Source organism: Fusarium odoratissimum (assembly GCF_000260195.1).
Source record: "Fusarium odoratissimum NRRL 54006 unplaced genomic scaffold supercont1.2, whole genome shotgun sequence".
Lineage (NCBI taxonomy): Eukaryota > Fungi > Ascomycota > Sordariomycetes > Hypocreales > Nectriaceae > Fusarium > Fusarium odoratissimum.
Genome location: NW_022158688.1, coordinates 724,634 through 749,546, shown reverse-complemented (window position 1 = coordinate 749,546; position 24,913 = coordinate 724,634). Strand labels below are relative to the sequence as shown.

General features: G+C 47.8%; 13 protein-coding genes across 13 annotated transcripts; 4 read left to right on the top strand and 9 right to left on the bottom strand.

Annotated features, from left to right (window-relative positions):
- Positions 1 to 196: 196 nt before the first annotated feature.
- FOIG_01889 (uncharacterized protein) lies at positions 197 to 2,941 on the bottom strand (the record flags this gene model as incomplete). The annotated part of the gene is made up of 1 exon (XM_031198892.1): positions 197 to 2,941. One exon carries the CDS (start codon positions 2,939 to 2,941, stop codon positions 197 to 199), a length of 2,745 nt encoding a protein of 914 aa, XP_031070929.1.
- Positions 2,942 to 4,310: 1,369 nt separating this feature from the next.
- On the top strand, positions 4,311 to 8,325 carry FOIG_01888 (uncharacterized protein; the record flags this gene model as incomplete). The annotated part of the gene is made up of 5 exons (XM_031198891.1): positions 4,311 to 4,742; positions 4,798 to 6,242; positions 6,367 to 7,259; positions 8,033 to 8,208; positions 8,260 to 8,325. 5 exons carry the CDS (start codon positions 4,311 to 4,313, stop codon positions 8,323 to 8,325), a joined length of 3,012 nt encoding a protein of 1,003 aa, XP_031070928.1.
- Positions 8,326 to 8,328: 3 nt separating this feature from the next.
- Positions 8,329 to 8,688, top strand: FOIG_01887 (catechol O-methyltransferase; the record flags this gene model as incomplete). The annotated part of the gene is made up of 1 exon (XM_031198890.1): positions 8,329 to 8,688. One exon carries the CDS (start codon positions 8,329 to 8,331, stop codon positions 8,686 to 8,688), a length of 360 nt encoding a protein of 119 aa, XP_031070927.1.
- Positions 8,689 to 8,784: 96 nt separating this feature from the next.
- On the bottom strand, positions 8,785 to 10,185 carry FOIG_01886 (uncharacterized protein; the record flags this gene model as incomplete). The annotated part of the gene is made up of 2 exons (XM_031198889.1): positions 8,785 to 9,820; positions 9,875 to 10,185. 2 exons carry the CDS (start codon positions 10,183 to 10,185, stop codon positions 8,785 to 8,787), a joined length of 1,347 nt encoding a protein of 448 aa, XP_031070926.1.
- Positions 10,186 to 10,799: 614 nt separating this feature from the next.
- FOIG_01885 (uncharacterized protein) lies at positions 10,800 to 12,119 on the top strand. Its single transcript, XM_031198888.1, has 3 exons — positions 10,800 to 11,194; positions 11,241 to 11,383; positions 11,440 to 12,119. Exons 1-3 carry the CDS (start codon positions 10,931 to 10,933, stop codon positions 12,026 to 12,028), a joined length of 996 nt encoding a protein of 331 aa, XP_031070925.1. The 5' UTR covers positions 10,800 to 10,930; the 3' UTR covers positions 12,029 to 12,119.
- Positions 12,120 to 12,159: 40 nt separating this feature from the next.
- FOIG_01884 (uncharacterized protein) lies at positions 12,160 to 12,423 on the bottom strand (the record flags this gene model as incomplete). The annotated part of the gene is made up of 2 exons (XM_031198887.1): positions 12,160 to 12,361; positions 12,413 to 12,423. The coding sequence occupies 2 exons, from the start codon at positions 12,421 to 12,423 to the stop codon at positions 12,160 to 12,162; spliced, it is 213 nt and encodes a 70-aa protein (XP_031070924.1).
- A 567-nt stretch (positions 12,424 to 12,990) lies between these two features.
- Positions 12,991 to 14,951, bottom strand: FOIG_01883 (uncharacterized protein). Its single transcript, XM_031198886.1, has 2 exons — positions 14,895 to 14,951; positions 12,991 to 14,801 (listed from the first exon to the last, which is right to left on the bottom strand). Exon 2 carries the CDS (start codon positions 14,783 to 14,785, stop codon positions 13,196 to 13,198), a length of 1,590 nt encoding a protein of 529 aa, XP_031070923.1. The 5' UTR covers positions 14,786 to 14,801; positions 14,895 to 14,951; the 3' UTR covers positions 12,991 to 13,195.
- A 567-nt stretch (positions 14,952 to 15,518) lies between these two features.
- Positions 15,519 to 16,542, top strand: FOIG_01882 (uncharacterized protein). The gene is made up of 3 exons (XM_031198885.1): positions 15,519 to 15,703; positions 15,753 to 15,879; positions 15,931 to 16,542. Exons 1-3 carry the CDS (start codon positions 15,573 to 15,575, stop codon positions 16,465 to 16,467), a joined length of 795 nt encoding a protein of 264 aa, XP_031070922.1. The 5' UTR covers positions 15,519 to 15,572; the 3' UTR covers positions 16,468 to 16,542.
- A 326-nt stretch (positions 16,543 to 16,868) lies between these two features.
- Positions 16,869 to 17,782, bottom strand: FOIG_01881 (adenosinetriphosphatase; the record flags this gene model as incomplete). The annotated part of the gene is made up of 2 exons (XM_031198884.1): positions 16,869 to 17,665; positions 17,734 to 17,782. 2 exons carry the CDS (start codon positions 17,780 to 17,782, stop codon positions 16,869 to 16,871), a joined length of 846 nt encoding a protein of 281 aa, XP_031070921.1.
- A 27-nt stretch (positions 17,783 to 17,809) lies between these two features.
- FOIG_01880 (uncharacterized protein) lies at positions 17,810 to 18,573 on the bottom strand (the record flags this gene model as incomplete). Its single annotated transcript, XM_031198883.1, has 2 exons — positions 17,810 to 18,230; positions 18,425 to 18,573. 2 exons carry the CDS (start codon positions 18,571 to 18,573, stop codon positions 17,810 to 17,812), a joined length of 570 nt encoding a protein of 189 aa, XP_031070920.1.
- A 425-nt stretch (positions 18,574 to 18,998) lies between these two features.
- On the bottom strand, positions 18,999 to 19,244 carry FOIG_01879 (uncharacterized protein; the record flags this gene model as incomplete). Its single annotated transcript, XM_031198882.1, has 1 exon — positions 18,999 to 19,244. The coding sequence occupies one exon, from the start codon at positions 19,242 to 19,244 to the stop codon at positions 18,999 to 19,001; it is 246 nt and encodes an 81-aa protein (XP_031070919.1).
- A 374-nt stretch (positions 19,245 to 19,618) lies between these two features.
- Positions 19,619 to 20,654, bottom strand: FOIG_01878 (uncharacterized protein; the record flags this gene model as incomplete). The annotated part of the gene is made up of 4 exons (XM_031198881.1): positions 19,619 to 20,007; positions 20,028 to 20,107; positions 20,173 to 20,297; positions 20,625 to 20,654. 4 exons carry the CDS (start codon positions 20,652 to 20,654, stop codon positions 19,619 to 19,621), a joined length of 624 nt encoding a protein of 207 aa, XP_031070918.1.
- Positions 20,655 to 21,404: 750 nt separating this feature from the next.
- Positions 21,405 to 22,916, bottom strand: FOIG_01877 (uncharacterized protein). Its single transcript, XM_031198880.1, has one exon. The coding sequence runs from the start codon at positions 22,837 to 22,839 to the stop codon at positions 21,787 to 21,789; it is 1,053 nt and encodes a 350-aa protein (XP_031070917.1). The 5' UTR covers positions 22,840 to 22,916; the 3' UTR covers positions 21,405 to 21,786.
- Positions 22,917 to 24,913: the final 1,997 nt, after the last annotated feature.

Below are 24,913 nucleotides of genomic sequence, written 5' to 3'. Positions count from 1 at the left end.
TGATCAGTTGTCAAACAACTTCTTTCTCTTATACTTAAGAGCGATCCCTTGGGTAATCTCAAATGTTTAGTCAACTGTCTCCCATGCTAAATTTTGCCCCGTAAGTGTGTCCATTAACCAGGTATTCTACTTCATACAGGTTGAAGATCTCTAATTCTGCCTACAATAGTTATATATTAATGCTCTCGAGAAAGAATCATAAAAAGCTTCTACTAAGCCCTGAAAACTCAAACCAAGCACTACTGACATTAGATAGGTCCAGCCCCTGATTGTATTTCTTACTAATAGAAATCCTCCAGGACGTAAACGGACCCGGCAAAGCATAAATATGATCCACTGCGTCTTCCACATTTCCGTCAGTGATTATCCTTCCCGTGATTATATCATAGTGAAACTTGATGGTTGATGAGTCATGCGTGAACTTGAGGCTCAGGTCATCAGGTGCCACCATTTCATCTGTCCCACCGTGCAATAATGTTACTTGAAGCTTGTTGCTGGCCGTTTGAACGCCGTCGAGGTAAAATCTCACCCTCGTAAGTCTAACATCTGCGTACCCTGCAAATGGACTTTCGTCCACCGGGGTTCGTTTACGAGCTGCTGGTATGCCCATTATTACCCCGTAGTCTGCGTCCTTACCACCGAGATCAAGGAGCAGAGATTGTAATTGTTCCTCCGTCAACTCATACTTTACTGCATCATTGTCACCCCCAAAGGGTTGCCTCAGTGCTTTGCTCCCTTCGATGGCATTGGCCCATCTCTTAATGATGTCAATCTTTTCTTCCTTCAGGGCTGTCGCGATCCCTTCCTGCAAAAACCCTTGGCCCCGAAGCCTCGTGAACGTTGTGGGCTCGACTGACAGGGTTACATAGGACAATGCCTTCGTAGTTCGGTAGAGCAATTCCATTACGGTAGAAATGGTGGTGATGTAGTTGCGTTCAACAGTGACAGCTAACTGGGGCACTTCGCCATGTACCCGTTCAATGAAATCGCGGCCGAGACTACGCTCTGTTTGAACATAGGAGTCAAGCTTCGATTTGGTTGTGAGCCATAGAACTAGGCAAGCATTGTAATGGATGACAAGGTTGTTCCTGTCAATGACAACCTTCAAGTAGTCATCGAACATTTCGCGAACGACTCGAACCTTCTCACTACCAAGGGTCTCTCGGTACTTTGTGAGAAGATCTTGGATATCAGATTCTTTGGCCATGAGCTTAGCAGCTCCAGGGTCATCAACTGTCAGCTCGCCACCATTGCCAGCTTCGATAGCCTCCTTCAGACCTTCAAGCCCCGCTGACATGACAGTGATCTTGTTGACCACGAATTCCTTTCGTATCTGTATACCCGCGTCATCAGTGATGGTTGATAGTCCGGTATGGAGGAGACTGGCTGCTTGGACCGCCCCCATAGCCAAGCCCGGGGCAAAGACGAAGGTAGAGGCAGCATTCACAAACGACTCCATGCTGATGTTGAATGAGTTCTTGATGTCTTGTGAAAAGGCCCGAATCTTCTCAACTAGAGCCTTACGTTTTGTAGGGAGACCCTCTTGCAATACTGCTATGGAACTTGCGGAAGACTTGAGCTGAGAACGGAGAGTAACAAGGTCTGCCTTGCAGCTCCTTTTGCCGACATCAACTGCTGCACGAGCGTATGAGATACGGTCCTTGGCTTTGTTTTCCTCTCTTGCAATGTCTTGGTATTTGAAGTAATTGTTCTGGATTGATATCAAGTCATTCAAGGCGGAATTCAATTGATCGCGGTAGAATGGGAATGATCCCGACGGGACCCACGAGGCCACATGTCCATAGAAGTCATAACCGCCGTATAGGTTTCTTTCAATAGCTCGAACGTTCTCGAGGCTGACTTTCAAGGAAGCTATAGACGTGGGCATCTCTTCTCCAGACGGCACGATTAACAAATGGCTCTCATTGTCCACGTATGCTTTAAAGAGAGGGTCCTGAGGTGTCAACTGGTCAATAAATGACAAGCGTTGCTTCAGAGTTTGAACATGTCTGATAGCTGTCAGTATTGCAGAGGAGGTTCCGATAAAAAACAAATTTTCCAGTTCCAGCACCGCGATCGAGATTTGGTCAGGATGAACCAAAATTTCCGTTGAATTGGCCACAGACTTTGGAGTCATAAGAGTCGAGTTGAGGCTTCCCGATGGTCCAGACACGCCATTATTTCCTTTCTGCGAACCATCGCCTCCAGTGCCATAAGCACCTCCTCGAACATCGATGCTGATGCTGGCCCTAAACTTGGAGCTTGAACCATCAAGATCATCTTTTAACGCACTGAACTCCTTTTCAATATCCTCGTCCGCCGTTGCAGAACCTGCAATAAGATTTTCAAGGGCTTTGAGACCATCCTCAATGTGCTTGTGGCTTGGAGTGTTTACCAGCTGGTTTCTGGACGACTTCAGCCAGCCCTGGAGCCTAAGCTTCCGTTCTCTAGGAGTTTTGGCTTCATTGACCTGGCGGCTTGCACGGAGTATGTTTCGAAAAAGATCATTATATATCATAGTGACCTTGCCTCCAGCTCCGCCATTGCCACCGTTCCCTCCAGTGCCATGCGTAGCTACTGCGTCAATTCCCTCGTACCCATCTCCACCTTTTGCCGTAATGGAAAAAGGGAAATGAGGGCGAACAAATTCGAACGAGAGCCAGACTCCAGATGCGGCTCGTGCTTGGACGGCAGCTGTTGTAGCTGTTGCGGCATTTCCAGCAACGCCATCAGTAGTAATGCGGAAGCCCTGAGGATAAGAGAAGGAATTCGTATGCAAATGGAAGTCTTGAGCCCGGACTTGAGAGACTGTGGCAGAACAGTCATGTGCGAATATGAAGGTCTCGCGGAACGATGCAAAGTTCTCGTTGCTGAGGCGGTATTCTAGACCACCCAAGATGAGGCATTTAGAATCGGTAATGAAGGACTTTGAACTAGACATTGCTAAGCTTGGAGTGATAAGAGGAAGTAACCGAAGTATGAAATAGCGTGCAGCTTGGGTGATATGATGATATCCTCCTTGTAAGTATGGAGAGTCTTGAACGGAAGCAGCTGTGCCAGGAGTCAGAGTAATGGGACCAACTCTACGAAACTGAAAATGAATAAATTTTAAAATTCATTGCTCATGTAGCGTATCGCACCTCGAAGTGCTCGATGTTCTCGCATTGGTATGTGACACTCCACTCAAATCTAGACCTGGAGCGAAATCTCACCATCAGCCAGCCATGAACTCTATCCCTAACATTCATTTTGTTCCCCGAAGTGAAGATAGCCACCAGTTAAAATGTGATAAAGATCTAAAAGTGGCCATGTCAAACCTCTTGTCCTTGTGATCGTCCGCCGTTGTCAGGACGTTGTCCCAACAACGATCCGGGTCAGGTATGTGACAAGCTTCAGCTGTTAGCCAGCTTCAAACTCAGATAACGCTTCAGAAAAGACAGTTCATTTAGCATTCCAGCTACAGAAAGGATTGCCTAGAATCTAACCAACAGCACTCGCTATCGCCTGTGACTGCTGAATGTCTCGGAAATCCGGCAGGTTACATTGGGACGGTCCAGGCCACACCAGAATCAGAGGACCATACAGTCTTGCAATATCTCACTCTTCCACATAGAGACAAATTATCATGCACCTGAGATGGAGGACGAGGTTTAACTTTCATTATTAGCATATCATGACTAACCATATTAACCGGCAGGTCTATTAATAGAAATTACATTTGCGTTATCACCTTCACTTGACTTAGGCTTTTGAAACATGTTTTAACAAAGGATATAGTTCTTCTTTGCATTCAGCTCTTAGACATTAAACTTTCAGTATATAAGCTTTGTCTCTGCAGCGGTTCATGGCTAGCTGGGTTTAGATAGATCTAGCCGTTATTGGCATTGCGGCTGAGTATCCCCTCATTTCACTGCTCGAAACAGTACAGATCTATGTAATTAGCTCCCAAAAGGGTCATTGTGGTGACCTATCTAGGTAATGGCTTGTTGTGTCAACGCAATGTCGTACGTTTAGCCTTTCGTCGAAGTGTCTAGACTCATTGACACCAATAGAGGTTGAGAAAAACATTAGACCTTTCTAATCAGGCTAAGCAGAGCTAGCAGTATGTGCTCTCCGCGCGAGGTAAAGACCAAGACAGGGTATGTAGTGACCTAGTGATAGCTGGGTGACAAGGTTAAATTCACTTTGGCTATCTATCTCTTCGATGATAAAAGGTCCACCTTTGCTACAAGTTATAGCCGTCATTCTCGTCAATCAAGCTACTCCCCTTGGCTCTGAATATCAACTACCGAAATCATTTTATTACAGTAATGGATTCTTTTCCTTCAGTCGATGCTCTCATTAACGGCTGCAAAAGTGCCACCGGGGTCACATCCAGGTGGGACGTCGTTGTCAGCTATTCCTTGGAATCTCTAAATAGTGTATTGCAACGAATTTGGACCAACTCCATCACTTCAACCACTGTGGAGCTTATTACCACAAGCCTCAACGAAGATGATGAAGAGTACCATACGAAATGGTGGCTCAATCTGGGTGCTCCGACTCTACAGTTCACAAGAGATGGAAAAGCTTCCTTGTGCATGCCACTCAACGGAAAGCGCCAGGTAATGGGAAAGACGGCTGCAGGTAATGAAAGACCTGTGCGTCAGATTCCACTCAACACCTACGCCCTTTATGCTGTAATTCCACTCGGTGTGGTCAGTGCGAAATCTGGCTCGGGCCCGGGTGCTTACGAGTTCAAGGTTAGTACGTCCCATGAGTGATAAAACAGACCAAACGTACTAATATGGGAATCAGGGATCCAGCGGCAATGTTATCCGGTTTGATGAGCATCCGGATGCCGAATTACACATAGTGATCAACTTTGAGACCACCACCACGGAGGGGGCCGCCTACAATGTTGGTCTCACCCCGGAGATCAAGGCTCAGCAAGGGCCAAACACGCCAGCCATCACAGATGACTTCTCAGTTGGTCTGCGTGATAAGCTGGCAGCGTGGATTGCAGATCCCTTCAACATCAGTGCTATTCAATATGCACTTGCAGTCGTCAACAAGACACCAGTTCCACAAGCGACATTCCTCACGCCCAGCAGCCTTTCATTCAGTGTTTACTCGAGTGACAAAGACCCAGCTGTCGCGTGCTTGAGTATCTACATGCAAACTCAAGGATCTGGTTTCGAACCGGGCAATGTTCAGCGCAGCTTCAACCTTCCTAACTCAGGTGACATCAACAGTTTCCCCATTCCAACTGGCTACACTGCCAGCATCATCATTCGTCACGATGTCTTCGCGCAGAAGTTTCTTCGTGACTCTATCTTGGCTTTGAAGGTGCCAAACGAAGATAAAAAAGTCTTCAACTCTGTTACTCTTATGACACCCACTGAAGGTTTTCATTTGACTGCCAAGCTCAACTCTGTCGCTGTAGCAGATCTAGGCAATGGCACTTGGTTTGGTGGGATTGGCGGCGGCTTCCGTGTCACCGATGTCAACTGGGATTTTGGGGCTAATGACTTAACTTTCAAGATCAAAGGTGCCAAGGCCAGTTGGTATTACTACTTCAAGCCGGAGTTGAAATGGAGCGAAAAACCTATGTCAGACCCGAAAAGCAAGCCTACGTATGGTCGAACAAGCTATGAAATGAAGCTCGACAAGTCAGATCTTGATGTGTTTGAGGATGTTTCCGACGAGGGTCTAGCGGCATTAATCAAGGTGAATAGCAGCGACTGGCAAGCATCTATTCAAGCTTGGTCTCCTAGCTTGTGGGAAATTGCCAACGGAGCCTCTGGCCTGGTTCCCGACTCAATCGAAAAAGGCCTGAAGAAAATCAGCCTACCATCCTTTTCTCATACCCTAGCCTTGCATTACTTTGCAACGACCAACGTATTTGCCCCTGGAAAGCACATGCTAAGTATTAGCGGTGCGTCTGCCGTCTACACACCCTACGATGTTATTATTCTCGGCAATGTCGTAGAGACAGTGGCCATGAGTCCTCCGAAATTGGATGGTTGCGGTCGAGGTCTGTTGGGAGCCACGTCAGGAAACAAGAACATCACAGACTTGATCAATGACTTAGCGATTGGCAGACCAATCATGCGCCAGCTTACAGCATGTGTATTGTCGAATTCATCTCCGCAAGAAGTATTGGAGAAAGCCGGGTACAGCGTCAGTGACAACGATATAACAGTCGCTCTCCAGGCAGCAGATGCAGGACCTCAGTTTGACGCCCGTTTCGTAGCAGGGTTGTACTCTTTCAAAAGCCCTGCAGACCTTGCTAGTATCAGAATGGCAGTAGATGGTGCCACTGGAAGGCAAGCTGCAATTAGCCTTTTGATATAAGATGAAGTCAGGCTGACCAAGGTTTCACAGATTCTATCTTGACGGAACGAAATTGAACACCAGTGTTGATAATGAAGGCTTCGTCAGTTGGACCTGGGGCGACTACTCTTACGCCGTTGAATTTACTACACCTTACAACTCCAAGGGCACCGCAGATCCAAAGACTTTCCAAGGCACCAGGACCAGTCTGAGTTCGGCGACCGTCGAGTCGGTATCAGGTGCTGAACTTATCCCCGATCCATCAGACGACTGGTTCACAAACACAAAGTGGGGGTTAAGCACCGGATGGGTAGCAACAATATTTAGCACAGGACTTGCTGTCTATCTTTGGGTCATTCAAATGCGCGCCGATCGTCGTAATGCTGGTCGAGATAGAATGATACAGGCAGCCGCCCTAACGATACAGCTGGCCGAAATGCAAGCCGCGCGCTATCCACTCCCGGCTGAAACGTTGGACAATGTCTTGAACGATTTTCAAGACGGTATAGAACAAGCGGCTCGAGAAAAGGGGCTAGTTCCGAATATCATTGACGACGGGCCTGCCCACTACGACCCTACAGCGGCATCTGAGGCAGCCAAGGAGAGACTTCGAAGTCTTCTCAAAGAAGCTCTAACACCATATCTGATGCACAGACTTGCTCCTATGGTGACCTTCATGGGTCCTGAAGCTGCCAGAGCGGCTATCAATTATCGAACTAACATTGTATTGGATCAGAGTCAAGTCCTTGACCGTTTTAACGAGACTTCACCATACATTGTCAATATCATGGACAGTGTCAAGAAGCGAGAGGAGGCTAGTGAAGCACGCGTAAAGGAGGAACATGAATCTGCCGCAGAGAAAGTTGCAAACGCAGAGTTAAAGACCAATAGAGACAACGCAGCTCTGGAAAGCCAACTCCTCGCCGAACAAGTGGAGAAGCTTCGTAAGACGAACAAGGATATTACCGAGGCTGAGATGATGATTAAAAAAGAGTATAAAGATATAGCGGATAGAATTGAAGTTCTGAAAAAGGCTGAAGTTGAGGCACAGAAGAAGTATCAGGAGGCGTCAGATAGACATGCGGATGCCAAAAGAGACAGGGAGAGGAGGCAAACGGAGATGGAGGTAGCAGATAATAAGGTCAAGGAATCTGCTAGAGACGCTTTTAGGAGGACAAGATAGAATACCCATCCATCTTGCCCCCCCTGATAGAACCAACAAGACAGATCAATGCTTTTCTTCAACAAGATTTGTTAAACAAAAGGCCCAGAGGGACGAACACTTTTATCACATTTCCTTCTTAGCAGTTAGCAACACAACCAACAATGGACATGTGTACAACCACATCTCGAAGAAGTTGGGCAAGATGAATACAAACTTTCGAGTTTCACCAAGTCTTTAAGCCTCGATGTCATTGGTGATGGGTATCTCGCTCTGTAATTAGTATTGAAGAACGACCCGCATAACCAGATTACTGATATCGCAAAGACCCGGCGGGATTGGTCGTAGTCCAATCGAGTTCTACAAGTTTTTCCGTCAGACCAAGTGGAAGAACCCAACCGATGCGACTCACACTGCGATGCACGCATCTTATGAGACTAAATTCCCGAATTGCTTTGGGTATTTAAGATCTATTGGACTTGGTCCTCAGACAAATAATCATAGGACGTGCACCCTCATCTCTCGAACAACAGCACACATACTGATGCTAGACAGTGGGCGGCTACGGACAAGGTCGATTGCCCTGGATGCACCCTTCGCTTTACCCTGTTGAGGAGACTCTTTTCCCAGGAATAGACGGAGCACCTGACGCCCCGCTACTAGTCGATGTTGCCGGAGGTCTTGGACACGATATTCACGGGTTCAAGAAGTTTTTTCCCAGTCACCCAGGAGTGAGTCTCACACAAACCACAGATATAACCACTACTAATAAGATAATCCAGAAATTGATCCTCCAGGACCTTCCAGGTGTGACCAACGACGTGAAGAACATCGATCCTTCGATATAACTAATGGCCCATGATTTCCTGACAGAGCAGCCCGTCAAACGCACAAGAGCATACTTCATCCACTCGATTCTTCACGAATGGCCAGATTACGTATGCCAGAAGATCTTGGCTCGTCTTACAGAAGCCATGAAACCTAGTTATAGCAAACTTCTTATCTTCGAATGTGTTATTCCACGAACGGGAGCGTACTGGGAGGCTACAGCAGGTGATATCCTCATGATGACGCAGCTTTCGGCTCTGGAGCGTACAAAGGATCATTGGTACCAGCTGATTGAAGGAAGCGGGTTGAATCTTAAGATAGTCAAGTTTTGGAAGTGTGGAGTTGCTAGTGTTGCGAATCTCATTGAATGTGAGCTTGTATAGGTTCGCTATTGCTTGAAACCAATGAGACGAGCTTCAGTTATGAAACAAATCAAAATATCGCTTATATAGTGCCCTAATTGTTGACCCTATCAAAACCTAAACTCGATCGCTCCTCTCTACGGGTGTCTTCTGGTCATCATCGCTTGGAATAACCTCCTCACCACGCACCTTGGCAGCTTCTGGATCCAGTCCCCAAGTTACAATATCAGGATATTTCCGCACATAGAACCACATTCCCATAATGGCAACAATGCTTCCAACACTAAATGCAGCAGCCAACGGGAAACCAACAGGATACCTGGGTGAATCACTAACCCGCCAAGCCCGAAGTGGTATCGAAGCATGCCCAGCATAAACAAGTGTAACAGCGATAGCCACTAAAATCGACCTCACTTCCGGCTCTTTCCTCAGGATCTCCGCCAACCACGCAAGGAGAGCATAGCCCCAAGCAGCCGTAGCAAAAGTGAGAAAATAGAAAGCCATGATGGTCTTCCACGAATCAGGCCACCCGGAGAGAACCGAGGTAGCGATGAGCTGTAAAGTGGCGGCGCTAACGCTGACTTGCCAGCGCCAGGCCTTCCAATCACTGAGGGCGTTGAGACCAATGTTGCAGACTATGCTTATAGCGTAGCCACCAAGCGGGATAAGGTTGACTGTGTAGACTGAGTAGCGGGGTGTTCCGTCGTCGTTTTGAAGACCTTTTAGAAAGAGGAGGAAATAGGCGTTTGCGCGTTGACTCCATGCGAACTGTAGATAGCCTGCCAAAAACAGGTATGAGAGTGGGCTGAGGACAAGTAGTTTCATCTTTTGAACCAAAGTCTTGAAGGGTATTATTCTGGAAGTCTTGACGCCGCTGTCGCTCATTCGAAGACGACAAAGCTCTCGCTCAGATTCTGAGAGCCAGAGAGCTCGAGTGATGGCAGGCGAATCTGGAATGATGACAAGACCGACAAGACCCCAGAAAATAGTCATTATACCGCTGATTATGAAGAGCCATTGCCAACCAGCAAGGCCAGACACGCCGTTGAGGTTCCTGTAGAGGGCGGCTTGAACAATGCCGAGAAACATGTTTCCCGCGACGCCGCTGACGCCAAAGATCGCCAATCGCTTTCCCAACTCCTCGGGACGATACCTAGAGGAAAGTTAGCAAGTTTTGAAGCTACAAGGCTGTGATTAGTGGTCGTACCAATTGAAGATCAGGTTCACGATGCCAGGCCACGACGTAGACTCGAAAACTCCGAGGAAGAATCGCAGCGCAAAAACAGTCTTTGCATTTGGAGCTCTGTAGGTAAAGAGTGTGAATAAACCCCAGATGATCTCACATAGAGGGAGGAACAGAGATGGTCGAACGCGAGTCTGGATGAGCTGAGATGGCACGATGAAAAGGGCATATCCGATGGAGAAATATGTGGTGAATTCCACCAATTCATTGCCGTAGAGTTTGAGGTCCTCTTTCATCCCTGAGACATATGCAGCTGTCGTCGCAGACTGGTCCATATCCTATAGAGTCGTCAATATCATCCAGTTCGCAGAAAAGCATAGATAAATACGTTGAAAAGACCGGCAATGAACGCCCAGACCAGCAACAAGCAGTCAAGCTTGAGCACCAAAACATGAGCCGGATTCTTAAAATACGGATGAATCTTGGCCAACCACGACGTCGACTCTACATACGCGACATTCTGCCTCTCTTCAGAGGCAGAATCATTCACTGGTGTCGACATCTTTGATGCTCCAAAGACTGCCGAAAGGTAAAAAGAGGAGTTGAGAAATAATCGACACTTGGGGTTCTCTAGAATATTTAAAAACATTCCTGCCCGCCACTTTTGACTCTAGGCTAGAGACGTTCTAGAGCCCCGGCAAGTATCATTCTAGGCAAAAAATGGCAGCCATGACGAGCTTAGACTATAAATATCGCAAGATCACGAGTCAGTGATACTAAGATCGGAGCCAAGCAGTAAACTACCGTGTTTGTCTTGATCAAGGGTCCGATGTAGCAGAAACACCACGAGATTACCCCCACTGCTTATCTCGAATCACAACAGTTACAATTGGCTCGATCTACAGAGCGGGTACATTCACCCGGCTGACGTCTTCAGCCCTGCAAATAACGAGTCCCCAAATCTCCTCTTCTAGTTAAAACCATCGGACGAGCCCCGATAAACTCGGGTTGCACCATCCGAAGGCGGAGATATCTAAGACGCAGCCTGCACATCCAAATCAATCGCTAACAAAGCCAAAAATGTCGTCTGAACCGCTGTATCCCGCTTATCTTCCTACCCGCTCGGATGGCTACAATGCACCGGTAGCTGTGCCCCTCTTTGAAGCGGAAGAGCCAGGACTTCGGGCTGATCCCGCCAAAGCGAATTTGCTAAAGGGCGCTACGACCATCAATATTACCCCACGTATTGGCACTGAAGTCCGGGGTGTGCAGATTAGTGCGTTGGGGAGGGAGGGTCTCGATGAGTTGGCTTTGCTGGCTGCTGAAAGAGGCGTCGTTGTTTTTGTAAGTTTACTTCATGATGGGGATTGATAGTGCTGACTTTTGGTAGAGGGACCAGGATTTTGCGGATGTAGGGTTTGATAGACAGAGGGAAATTGTCAAGCATTATGGACCGCTTCATCAGCATCCCACGATGGGATATCCGAAAGGTACAGGTCCGGAATTTCACGTTGTCTATGCCGATGAGAAGACGTGAGTTCAGCAATGACATGTCTTCATTGGTGGCCGGCGTATTGATAAGAGTACAGCGGCAACTTGAGAAAACTTCTAGGACCTCGGACGACATATGACCTCTGGCATATTGACCAGACATTTACCCCAAACTTACCGTCGACCACCTTCTTTTGGGTCCTCGAGATTCCTGAATCAGGCGGTGGCGACACTGCTTTCACCTCGCTTACAGCAGCATACGAAGCTCTCTCCCCCGCATTTCGAGAAACCCTTCACGGTCTCAAACTTCACCACACATCAGCCTCCGAAGGTGAAGTACGAAGAGTCGGTCAAGAACGTGCTCTTGCAGAAGCGATCAACGCCACGCATCCACTCGTCATCAAACATCCTGTCACTGGCAAACCTTCATTATTTGTTAATCCCACGATCGCTCGCCAGGTTGAAGGTTTTCTACCAGAGGAGTCAGATCACTTGCTGTCGTTTTTGAAGAATCACATTCGAAGCATGGACTTCAGCTGCAGGGTTAAGTGGGAGAAGGGCACGGTTGTGGTTTGGGATCAGAGGGGAACGGCACATTCTGCTGTGCCTGATTTTCAGGATAATGAGAGGAGACATATGGTTAGAATTATTCCTTATGGCTCTAAGCCGGAGCCCGCTTTCCAGTGATCCGACTTCAATATCATCGAGAAAACATAGCATGGCAAAGAAAAGACAGTTCAAATTCAATCACAGACTAATGTACATTGGTATCATCGCGCTATCGCATCAAACAGAAAACGATCTGCTGTTTGCCAGATCTAGCCAATTCGATTGGCAGTTGTCCAGCGATACGCCGGGTCAACAAGATGGTTCTCGACCTCAATGACAGGCATGCCGCCCATTGTTGAAGTAGTAGCTGTAGTGTCGATAGATCGACGATTGTCGGGTCGGTCGCTCATGACCTTGTTGTATCTCCTGGATGCGGGAGAGAGGGCACCGAGGGAGAAGCGGCGCTTGGAGCTGAGCGAGTGTTAGTACAGACATGCATTTCATAGATGGTAGAAAACTCACTTGGGAGCCATGTTATTATGATAGTGATATGAGATAGTAGTTATGATTTAAGTGCGGATTTGTGAAAGCAGTGTCGTAAAGGCGTAGAGCTTTGTGTTTATGTTCTTGGTTTCGTGTTCGACTTCAGCAGGCTGAAGGCATTGTTATATAGGTAATGGAAGTGGTGATCGATTCCAATCAAAGAAACAACCATATCATCAATTATCAAAAATGCCTTGGCGATGTCATCGATTATCGTTTCCCCCACAAGTCCTCGAAGCATGAACACAAAACACAGCGATTCGAAGTCATCGCCACAGTGACATCAGCTTAGACCCCGATTTCCTAACACGGTACGCCCTAATCAACCGTGCCGCAAAGATGACGCGCCAGCCTGACAGGTGACGAGACATAGATTTAGCCAGATAAATAACCATCCAATGACACCTGTACAAGGTCGCCAATTACTCTTGCCTAATGGCCAAATTATAGCTTGCCTGAAAGATCGACGTTCAATAATGGGAGGTAAAGACCCTGATCAACAGTGTCGCAAGATAGGCGTTGGTATCTTGGTTTAGCGTTAGGAGTCTCAGTGAAGGGGCAAAAGCGTATCATTAGACAGCGCTGGGTGGCATATTACGCACCTCTATTCATTGGTTCTACAAATATGGGATCAGTGTAAACTCTAGGTGTCATGCATCAGAGTGCCCTTTGGGTCATCTAAGAGCTGCGGCGCAACCAAGCGTTATGGTTGAGGTGAACGAAATCAGCCAGCTCTCGTGAAATACCTCAGGGACCAACTTGCTACAGTTTAACAAACTGTGGCTCTGGGATCTCTGAGTGATTCAAGTACCAAGCCTGAAGCGTCCCTTCCATATGCCAATCGATCGCTCTTGAATCTATTAATCGGGCAGTTTCAACTGTCTCTGGCCACTCGACGCCCCATTCTAGATCGCGCCACTTGATCCTAAAAGGAGGCGGACAATCATTCATCTGTTGTGAGAACCTTGCTCGAAAGTCCGGTTCCTGTATTTGCTCATCGCTAAGAGACTTAAGGGCCTCCCAGAATCTATGCCTGTTGGACATGTAAATCTCTGAGCAAGAGTCTGGGCAGATATTGACGTGGACAATGGTAGGGATCCGCGGTTTCTGAGCTTGGGCTGTTGTAAGCTCGGATCTCCATGTAAGAAGCCGAGCTTTTACCCCTTCGGCGTATGCCACATGGTAAGGCTGAGATCGAGACGGACTAGTCAAGTATTCGTTGAAATCGCTGTTTCGGTACCCGGTGTAACATAATGGCCCGAGCCTGTCCTCATCAACTGGTCGGGAACGCTCCCAGAAAGCATATCCTATAGCATCGATATCCTCAACAGGGATGCAAGCGACGGAGCTGGCAGGTGTCTTCACTTCCACAGCATGCGAACCACGGAATGGATAGAGCCAATACCCAAATTCTTCCAGTCCCCAGTCCTCAAGCAACAGCTCGTCAAGACCCGAAAGTAGAGGAAGAATAGACTGAATTTTATTGGCCAATTTGTCCTGATCCGTACCCGTCGAGGGCCTTTCGAGGATGACGTTCTTGACTTGTTTCAAATCATCCACACGGTATTGACCTATATCCCAGTGACAACCTGACAGTAGCAGACCAGGCTCAGGACATGGATATGGCGTGTGAGCCTCTCCTGGAAGGCCAGATCCGTAATGTCTATCATCTGTACGAGGAAAGCCTTCTACTGTATGAGGGATGCAAAGACGGTCTCGGCCAGGGTGAAACCAAGTCCTTGGACCTGTTGTTCGAGTCGCAAAGAAGAGCCGATAGCCCCAGTTAACGAGTGCTTGTCGTGATTCTGAGCATACATGCAAAAACACAGGTATCTCGGCGTCGCTGTACAAGCAAGATTTGCGGGTCAATTCGAATGCGAGTTCAGGATAGTCGACAAGCCAGTCCGTGGGAATGCGTGGTGTTTCCCCTGACGGCTGCCAAGGTTCGTGGAGAGGCTGATTTGAAGTGAAACCGTACGCTTCTAAGCATGTCTGCTTGTGTCCGTTATTATATGATGCCCATGGAATTCTGTGTCGCCAGTTATGTGCAAAGGCGGCCAGGTCGGGGTGTAACTTCGGAACCTGCATTTCAACTAGCATCTCTTTATAAAATTTTTCGAATGCATAGTCGAAATAGCTCTCGTAATCTTGTTCGGCCCAAGCCCGCTTTTCCTTGGGATTAACTGGCCCTTCCTCGACACGAACGACCCGACGAGGGGTAGCGAGGACGTAGATTGAATGCCTCAGATCGTACGGGAGATATCTAAACAGATGAAATTTGTCTAGTTTGGGGTTTGCATTCGATGTATCATCCTGAGCTCTGGAGCGCGGATTTCGTTCAGTCTGAGTCATCTTAGTGTTGGGACGCCTGATTGATTGATCAGAAGGATGACCGGATTGCTTTGAAGACTGAAGATACAGAGCTCGAAATAGATATCTAGGAGTGGATCGAGCAAATTACCATCAAGTGAATGTTGTGCAAAGCAATTTTGGGATTAACAAGTCTGTTCAAAAAGTTATGAGTCTTCAACAAAAGCAGAGGGAGTGAGCGGTAAGCGCCAATCCTGCAGGCAGAAACCCCACTATTTATCTTCCAATCATATAGGTCGTACGGAGGCTCTGATCCAATCGATCCATATGACGCCAACAAACTCGCGACTTTGCATACAGTACTATGCAGAAGTAGCAGGTGATGGTCATGGGAGAAACAGAACCTATTGCGAGAGATTTGACTATTAATTTAAGAAATATTGCTGAAGTGAGGAACTAAGGCACGTTTCCTGTAGCTAGGGTTACCCATCTGATATCCCCAAAACACACGTCCGGGAGAGCATGAATCATTACACACCAAAACAGCATATCAGTGCTTGTAAACAGTCGACGCATAAGTAAGCAGTGCGATGCGTCATTGTGAGACACAACGCTGATGATTAGATGTTCAACGAGCCTGATAAGTCAAGTGATTATTTGCCATCTGTAGGAGGCCGGCCATGACTTATGCGGGAGGCCAACCACTCGGGTGGCAGCTCGGGTATTCACATATAGGCAGCTAGGAATACGTATGAAATTTGGGTTTCTCATTCCTATTTATTCATCCCCTCCCTTCAAACGATTACAGCACTTGTTAAGTCCTTTTGAGATGAAAAAGAAGAAACTCGTTAGTGTCAAAGCTGAAAAAACTGGCCCCTCATCTAGCATATCCCCAAACACCCCACCTCGCCTTACGATGGCGCCTCAAGGAGTTGAGGAATTCCTCGCGTCTCTTAAAGAGCAAGACTATCTACTGATACGTCAGCCATGCCTTCTGACATATGCTTAGGTACCACAATAGTGATGCGCTCTCGGACGTTATTGTTACCTGCGACGGTCAAGAGTTCAAGGCTCACCGGGTCATCTTGTCTGCCCACTCGAGATGCTTCGCCAAGGCGCTGAATGGCGACTGGAAGGTACATCATGCTCCCCAGGTCGATGAAAGGCCTTCCGCTTATAGTATGTAGGAGAGTTCCGAGAGAAAGATCGACATCAAAGATTTCGACCCAAGTGTCGTTGAAGCAATGCTCCGATTTATCTATTCATTCGAGTACAGCAACACTTGTGGGACTTCCTCCATGGTCTTTGACGCCCAGATGTGGCAGATTGCCGACAAGTACGATATTCCTGCCCTCATGACGGAGTCAAAGAAGAAGTTCGAGATTGCGGTAACCACTGGATGGAGCATGGATGACTTTCCAATGGCTGTTACTATTGTCTATGACTCGGCCCTCCCAGGACTTCGTGATATTGTCGTGGAAACTGCCAGTAATAACATCGACAAGTTGATCGGCAAGGATGGCTTTTGTGAACTCATGAGGGCGACGCCCCATTTCACAGCCGATCTTATCCCTTGTCTTTGTGGCAGGTCGTCGGGATCAGTGCACCAGTACAACTGCCCGTCATGCAGCAATATATTCTGGGGAGAATTCTCGGGCGGGTCGTACTATTGTCCGTGCTGTTCTAACCGCCGTTCAGATTGGGATTTCTACCAGGTTAAATAAAGCTCTATGGATCTTATCATGAGCGAAAAGATGTAGACAAAGCATAGCCGAATCTAGAACAACTGTCATGGTGGAATCTGTAACAGTGAAGTCTTAGTCAAACATGAAAGGTGAATGACAATTAAATAGCAAACTCTTCAATAAAAGCAACATTTCAAGCTTCCTTGGATTCCAACCAAATATATTTCTCTTCGCATCAGGGTTCCCCTACTCCCGACGGCGTTTTCTCCTTGACCATTCCGTAGCTCAGCGGACCTTCCACCGACAAACTCATTATAAACTAAACTCAATCGCTGTTTCTCATCAGCTTTGATACCCGCCCGTGAAATACGTGAGCTCCTCTCCAAATGCCCTTGAGCAAGTAGAATTTCTGGCTTATGTGACGCTCTGTCATCTGACTTCTAATCTCCTTCGCCATGAACTCCTCGTCGGCTTGACTTGCCCTTGGAACGTAGCTTCACAATCGTTTCTTCATACCCAGCAAGTTTCCTAATTTGCGTGCGCCGATCGCTGGATTTGGCATCGGAGTACAGTCGGTCTTGTTCTGCACCATACCAGAAGTGTACAATACTAGGCTTCCGACACGCTTGGACCCGAGATTTTCCATTGGTCTTTGTTGAACTAACACTTGTATCCATGTCTCCCAGATACTGGTGAATAGCCTCAAGCTGCGCGTTAGAGATAAGGGCCTGTAAGTCGGCTCCTGAATAGTCTTGGGTCCTCGAAGCGACGTCCCTCAGTCTATTGTCGAGTTCTCCTTCGAGATCCTCATCAAGCCTTAGTTTCTTCAAGAGACATCGAAGAATATCAATTCTGTCGTCCAGGTGTGGCGAATCACATAAGGGCGACTTATCAAGGCGGCCGGGGCGGAGCAGCGCAGGATCTATAAGATCGGGCCTGGATGTTGCAGCAAGGACATAAACGCCAGATAAGCCCTCGACGCCATCCATCTGAGTCAACAGTTGATTGACAGCACGGTCTGTCACTCCAGTAAAATCACTTCCTCGTTTCGGTGCAATCGAATCAAATTCGTCGAAGAGAACGCAGGGCTTTGAGGCAGTTGCTCGCTCAAATAGATTCCGAATGGACTTCTCAGACGCGCCAATATACCTGTTGAGAATCTCCGGGCCCTTGACGGAGATGAAGTTCAGTCCGAACTCGCCAGCAATAGCACTTCCTAGCAGAGTCTTTCCACATCCTGGGTATCCGTAGAGAAGCAAACCAGAGCGTAGTCAAAGTGGGGATTGCGCGAAGATAGGGGCGTACCTTGTCGGGTATTCAATGGTCCCCAAAAGCACTCTAGGGTTTCTGTCATGCCGCCAATAGAGTCAATTGTCGTAGTTTATGTTCCAAGAGACATGTTTCGTAATGCGAACAGTGTAGATCCCTTCTGGGCTTCCTCGAAATGTTCTCTTGTGAGAAGGACACTCATCTTGTTGCCATCCTCCGAACTGTGTGCTATGAGGTGGGCCAAAGCAACATACTTTGCTCGTTCTACAAACAGAACAAGATCTCGGGGCATGTAACTTTCCGTGATATTCGTAAGATCCGCAAAGTCTATATCAGGATTGAACGTGTGCGGAGGGGTAGCATTGGCTACTGGAACTGCCTCTATAGACCCGAAAACATCCATCCATGATCCACTGGAGTTCTCTGGTTGGGTACCGTCAGCTGTTTCTGGGCAATTAGAGCTGACATCCCTTTCTTCATCATCATCCTCGGTAACTGTGCCTTGCTGTATCACCGTCTCCCGGATCTTCCTCCTACACACCTTGTTAGAGACACCCAAAGGAAGGGTTTCACGGAACACATGGTTCCCGATGATGACATTGTGCAGGGATTCTTTCGTCTGGGCAGTCGCGAGCACGGCTACCCCGTCGACCAGCACAGAATGTCGTTTTATGACTGAAGCAATCATTTCAATCATCTGCTTCGAGCGCGCATTATCGCCTCTCACACAAGCTCAGTCTCAACAATGCACAACTTGTCGACGTCTTCCAGTATTACCAGGGCACGGCCGCCCAGTCTTGCACTCAAGGCTGCTTGAGGGAAGGATTGTTCAAGTGTGTCTCTGATAGTAGCAATGCGCTCTTCATTTGGTGACATCTTTGGCAAGATATGTATATGCTGTGAAACAAGTGCTCAGATCTCGATTGATGCCCAATCAATAAACTGACGGAGCTTTTTCCTGTGCCGGGGACCCCTATGAGCAATACTGAAGACTCATGCAACAAGTGTGACTTGAGGTCAGTGACGATGTCCTCAACGCCAGCAAGAACTGGAACTGATTCATCAAAGAGGCTCTTGTTGGAATTCGAATTTGGCGAGGGGATTTGCTTTTCAATTTCGATGGAGGATAATCGACCTGAACTAAGAAACCAGTTACAAAAGGGTGTTGTAGGCTGAGTCAAGGTGGCATCAAATCGGAGTATCCCGCCAGTCCAATCAGGAAGCATAGAGGTCGAAGAAAGGGGACCCAAGATCATGCCGTCTGTGATAGGGTCGTCCAGAAGACCCCGGAAGGTACTGGGTTACTTGTACATGTTGAGGATGGATGTTTCAGCGTCCTGGCGGCCTTGCTTCACGTTGGGCCCAAGCTTGGGAGCGCCTGTCGATTCCGTCGCGCTACCTTTGAATGGGTAAACATGAGCCTTTTGAGTAGCTGAGGCCTGTTCTCCAGGGGCAGCCTCGATCTTAATGGGGACTCCAACCATGCCCTCGGATACCAACGCTACACAGTGAGGAGGATAAAGCAGCGTGACGGTTGTCTGGAGCATCTTGCCATTCCACAACAGCAAATCTCAAGCTCGTTTCTCCCCATCCTGATCCAAACTCACCATTTGTTAAACTGGACCCTAACGCAGAATCATTATTGCACCAAAATGGGGAGAGAGGGGCCTTCTCGTAGCCACTCACGAGCAGGCAGCAATGGCAGGGCCCGTGAAGCCCCCCAAATCAACCTATTTCTCTGAGGAGTTGATCGAGCACGCTGCCCAGATCTGTTTAATCACCAACAAGATGAGAATGAAGGCTTCAAGATCCGGGTAGACAGCAATACGCGACGCACCGCGCTCTTGAAAGGAATCAGTCGGGTATCTGTGTCGATTCTCCATCAACCAACTTTCCAGGCCAAGGTTAATCCCAGATATGGTCAAGACGGCGCGGATGGGTCAAACGTGGCTTGGGTTTCTCCTAAGGTAGTAGCCAGGGTGATAGGGTGATCTGAATGGCCTGAACCCCCGGAGCTATTGTAGCCTGAGTTGGGCAAAGCGCGAACTTGTCTGATCAAACTAAACTCCAAGAAGCTGGCGTGAAGCTCGATGATCTCCCAGTCCTCTCGCGTAAGAGGCTCGATATTGACGGTGTCCACCAAGGGCGATTCCAAATGCAATGCAACAGTGACCTCTTGTCCATCAGAAAGCCCCAAGGTCCGAGCGAATGCGGCATCAATTTCCACCAAGGATGATTCTCTAATGGTTGGCGGCTTCTTTCTCTCCCAAAGCTTTGTCGTCCCTCTGATGCGTAAGATCTCTGTCGACTCTGCAGTCCGGTTTGCATACCTGATACTAGTGCATTCCTGTCTGTCGACAGAACTTTATTGCCTGGCCCACCGCTCTCTAGGAATACATCGGCCTCGTCACTGAGTCTGAGTTAGCTGAAGAGGCTAATAAAACCCTAAATTTGATGCAATAACGAAATACGTACAGAAGCAAAATTGCTTGCCATTTGGTTGCCAGAGCAAAGATCTTCCCGGGGTTGGACTCAACATGCTTTGCCCGTGACCATGGCGACGGTTCCAGCCGCCGATGTCTTTCCGACTCCTGGAGGACCTATTTGATTTTTAGATTGACGTTGTCCGATGGTGCATCGAACTTCCCGTAAAGGAACATAATAAGTCCTTTCCCTTTATCAGGGATGAAATCGTCAATATCAAGACCCTGTTCGTCCTCATAATCTCTTTGCGGGTTCGTTTATGTGTGACTGATAACGGGGTCCAGTAGAAGTATCTTTGTACCGCCATTACCTTAAGGAAAAGCATCAGCATTCGAGGAATGGATCATCCAGATGTTTACTGACCCTTTTTAGACTTAGTAACTTCATCATCAGCCAGCTTGAGGCGGCCCATCAAGTCCGTGCTGTCCTTCTGAGAAATATACTTCAGGAGTGATACCTGAAGTTGAGCCCATTGCTTTTCTTTCAGTGTATACTCAAAGCCGCGAGGTGAGCATATTATGTACTACTCCTCATCCCACTCTTCTCTATTGATACATTGAATATCGTCGAAGTGCGTTCGGAGCCGAGTAAGGAGACTAGGATTCTGGTGGCTGTCAGAATAGAGGCACTCTTTACGGCCAGACGGAATGAGTGACCCCACTTCCGTTTGAACTGCAGTATTACATTGGAGTTGATATGGTGGATGCAAAGCTGCTGCTAGGCGTCTTAAAACTAAACCCCCAGTGCCTTCTTCATCTGGTCATCAAAGTCGGTAATGATAACATCGGGGGTCTAGATGCTATATCGGTCGAGGAGCATGCGTACACCGTTTATAAGGAACTGGAATTCTTTAAACCTCTCGTTGTCGATTAACCCGAATGCGGCGTTAAAGACAGTCCTAAGCAGGTCTGTCCTGTAACTTGGAAGAGTGGCAACTTGAAGCGGTTCGTGTTGTATGCGTTGTCGAAACTGATGACCTTGGGGAAACGCCTCCACATCTGGATACAGTAGGGCAGGCAGGGGGGGCTGGTCTCCCGGCCCCCTAGGGGAGACCTTGCTAACATGCACGGTTGGGGAATTGGGATTTGAACAAAAAAACACGTGGGTTTGGAGGATCTTGCCTGTATTTGGAAGAGCCTTAATATGTGCATAGGCCAGATTCTATGTAATCCGTTAAATTACAGACAGACCATATTACAGTAGTAGGGCAGGAAAAGTAATTAGTGCACTTGCTTATTATGCATCTTGTATTAAGCTAGAAGCATTCATAGGTTTACTTTAATAAGTACAGGATAAAAAAAACCAGAGCCTACAAAGGGGTTCAGCCTTGCTCTATACGACTTTCGTCACTGACAAGTGGATTATTACGCACTGCTCTAGTCCTAACCAAATTTAGTACCATAACCTCAATCTCTGTACTGCTGACCATGGCACGTAAACTAACCCTGAACTGGACGCGGGCCGGATCCAGCTTAATGTTTAGCAAAAATAGCAAGTGCCAATTAAATACTTAATTTCTCAAACGTAAATATCCATTCTGTAGCTAGACTTAAGAACTGAGATAGCGATTTTAAAGCTGGTTAGCCACAATGCGATAATTACTAACTATTCAAAGGTGACCGTGTCTCCTTGAGCCCGAGCCTTCGTATAGCTGACACCGTGGACTTTTCTTCCTTGCGCATTCAGAAGGGTAATGGTACCGCCCAGGTTAGAGAGCGGAGCATGTGGCATTTCCACCGTCACGGTGCCATCGGCGGCAATATGCAGGCCGGATGGCACCTCCTGAGCCTGTTCAGTCGTGTTGAGAACCTTCCACTTGCTGAGGTCCAACTTCTGATTTGTGCGGTTGGTCAGCGTGATGGTTTCTGGGGCAGCTCCCGGCTGTTGATTTCGCCCCGGTGGGTTGACACGAGCCTGGGTAATAAACACCGGCGAGTCGGCAAGGTCATCATCATCCCGGTCCTCACCAGTCCGCCTGGGTGCCAAAAGTCTTGCCCACGTCATGAATCCGGTCCTTGGCAGTGGCTGACCGCTGTCGTCGGGGCCATCCTCGGTATGGACAGCTTGGGATGCGAAGGCAATGAAGACTGCCTCCCAATGGTCCTCGAACCTGCAGATAAGCCCGCCATCCTGGAAGACTCCGTTATCCCGGTTCCAGCGTCGTGAGCTCCCCTGGTTCATGTGTATATTATGTATACCCTCACCATTGCTAAAGCGGGAGCCATAGATATACACCGTGGCATCGGCCGAGATTGCACGATCGAGAATAGGTTTCAACTCATCAAGGATGTCGTTGTCTGGGCCTTCAACGTCATGTTCCAGAATGCGGCCGTCGCTCCGGCGGAAGAGATTACCACGGATATAGTCCAGCGCAAGGCCCCCAGGTCCCTGCTCGGATGTGCCAGCAAGGAGTTGGAAGCTGTCATTGAGCACGGCGAGCTTCTCGGTAATGGGATGAGTGAAGTGAGGGAGCGTCCAGTATGCGAGGCGGGACTCCGTGTGATCGCCAGACTTGATGTTGATAGCAGCGCGACCCTCTGTGCCCTCATCGTCGGTAAAGAAGAGCGACAGATGTGGCGACACCGGATCTTGGTGCCTATCCTCGTAGGTGTAGCGGACGGGCTTTGCCTTCCAGACACCATAGCTTTCAACGGGCATTGCGGCAAGTGTAAATAGTCCAAGCTAGAGAGTTTAAAATATACGCAATGTGATGAGCACAAAATAATTGTTTAACGTTCGTTAGAAGCACTGACAGCCAGAAGAGATATACTTATACGCACACAATATCGTATGTTCTTGACTAGAAGCCTCAGGCATCTCGTTATCAAGTAATACGCTACGTGTAAAATCAAAGGCGGACGATAGGTAACACGTCAATATGCCATCATAATCTCAGCTGACGATGCACCTCAGTCACCAAGCCAAAAGCTCCCATTCGTTCTGGTAGGGGTTTCCCAGGCTATGTTTCCTCGGTGGCTAAATATTACTGTTTCCGCTAGCCCCATTCCTTCCTGCCGGTTGACTGCTCTTCAGTCCTAGGCGGTTGCCGTTTTGACCAACCAATCCCGGTCCGTACGGCGAAACTATGTACAATATGCAGAGAATGACCATCGTCACATTGAACTCGGGCTTGCAACTGCCGGCGGCAGTTATGCATACAAGTCAAACAGACAAGTCCAACAAACACGGTGCCGCGAGGCACAATAGAAGAGCGTCAGAGAAATCTATGATGCACACTGGTTCCGGTACAACTTGTTCTGAAACATATTACCTAAAGGCCTGAAGCTAGGACCCCAGTCCCAGAAGAAGCTGGAGTGCACTGGTTGATTTCTGTGCTGAGTGCACACTTGTACGAAGGCCCGTGACAACGGTGTGTTGTTTACTGTGTGTAATACGGCAGATGCGAAAGCATAAAGGCTATTCAAAAACTTTATCCAAAATACTACACATATTATGGATCTGGCTGAGTGTGGTTGTCTGATTCAGAAACTAGCTGGCCGTCTTATGTAGCCTCGATTCCGCCACAATATAAGTGTTAGGAAACATACTGTAATTTCAGCTAAATAACGCACTTGTACATGCTAGTTAGAGGTGTTGGCCTTTATTCGGAAGGTGGCCGGCCGATTGTGAGGCGTCAGGCAGAAGGCTGTCAATATTCCGTCCCTAGAACCGACTTGCAGCGGTATTAGCCGTCACGATGCGGCACCTTACGAGACCGTCAGCCAACCCTCCAATTCCTCAGCAGACTGGTATTGACTATGACGAGTTGACACGCAGCAGCAATGCTGAGAACTCTAAATCAAGTACGGCATGTGAACGTACTATCCATCATCCAGGGCCATTATGTATTGTTAGGTTATCTGTGACATATGTGATACGAAGTGCTTGCAAAATCGCATTTTATACCTTGAGTCGCGATTTGAAAGGAATTGTTAAAATTGAACTTGAAGGCCCATCGCAAGAAAAATCCGACGTCGCGCCCAGGCGGCGATCGGCTAGAATGTTCAATGAGCCATAAGCGCATATCCATACTGAAAGTTACCGAGGGGGCTTGAATGTGGCTCGCTGAGCCCCCTCAGGTCTCAATATATCGATTCGATGTCCTCCATAGACCCTGGATTTCCAAGACGCCACAGAACTCTCTGGAGGCCAACCCGCAATCAGAGCTCATTAAGACTCGTATTTAAACTCGCAAAATAGTTCCCCAACGTCAATGTCCAATGTTGTGGACCAGTTCGCGAAAGGACAAAGGCTATCTGTCGCACTCAGCGTGCTTATGTTGAACAGGTGCTGGGGCCTCACATGCAACCAGGGATGCTTTAAGATTACAGACGAAATGGTAAAATCTCCAAGGGGTAGAATGAAAAAGGAAAAAAGAAAAAAAGAAAAAACACAACATGAATATATCAATCTGGATCAATGGACCGAATGCACGTAATGTCTGACAACTTAAAGACGTAAAGTGAATATAATTGGAGTCAAAAAACACCCTGAACGGTTCCCGGTTAGTGTTAAAAGTTATATATCATAGGACATGTGAATCTAGCTCCCCCCGGGCTTGAGTCCTAGGAGATGGTGGAGTGGAATTCGCGCGGGTAGTCGACAGAGGCATTTTATTTTGCCAAAATTCAACCACAACGATGCATCCATAAATGCTTATATCCAATGGTAGAGAAATAAGTACTTAAATTATTTATACCCATATAACCATTTTTAATTCATCTCTGGCCAG

Coding starts and splice junctions, on each gene's coding strand:
- FOIG_01885 (XM_031198888.1), top strand. CDS start 10,931: ATGTCGTCTGAACCGCTGTATCCCGCTTATCTTCCTACCCGCTCGGAT. Junction 11,195..11,240: donor AAAGAGGCGTCGTTGTTTTT/GTAAGTTTACTT, acceptor GACTTTTGGTAG/AGGGACCAGGATTTTGCGGA. Junction 11,384..11,439: donor GTCTATGCCGATGAGAAGAC/GTGAGTTCAGCA, acceptor ATAAGAGTACAG/CGGCAACTTGAGAAAACTTC.
- FOIG_01883 (XM_031198886.1), bottom strand. CDS start 14,785: ATGACTCAGACTGAACGAAATCCGCGCTCCAGAGCTCAGGATGATACA.
- FOIG_01882 (XM_031198885.1), top strand. CDS start 15,573: ATGAAAAAGAAGAAACTCGTTAGTGTCAAAGCTGAAAAAACTGGCCCC. Junction 15,704..15,752: donor TTCCTCGCGTCTCTTAAAGA/GCAAGACTATCT, acceptor ACATATGCTTAG/GTACCACAATAGTGATGCGC. Junction 15,880..15,930: donor CGCTGAATGGCGACTGGAAG/GTACATCATGCT, acceptor TATAGTATGTAG/GAGAGTTCCGAGAGAAAGAT.
- FOIG_01877 (XM_031198880.1), bottom strand. CDS start 22,839: ATGCCCGTTGAAAGCTATGGTGTCTGGAAGGCAAAGCCCGTCCGCTAC.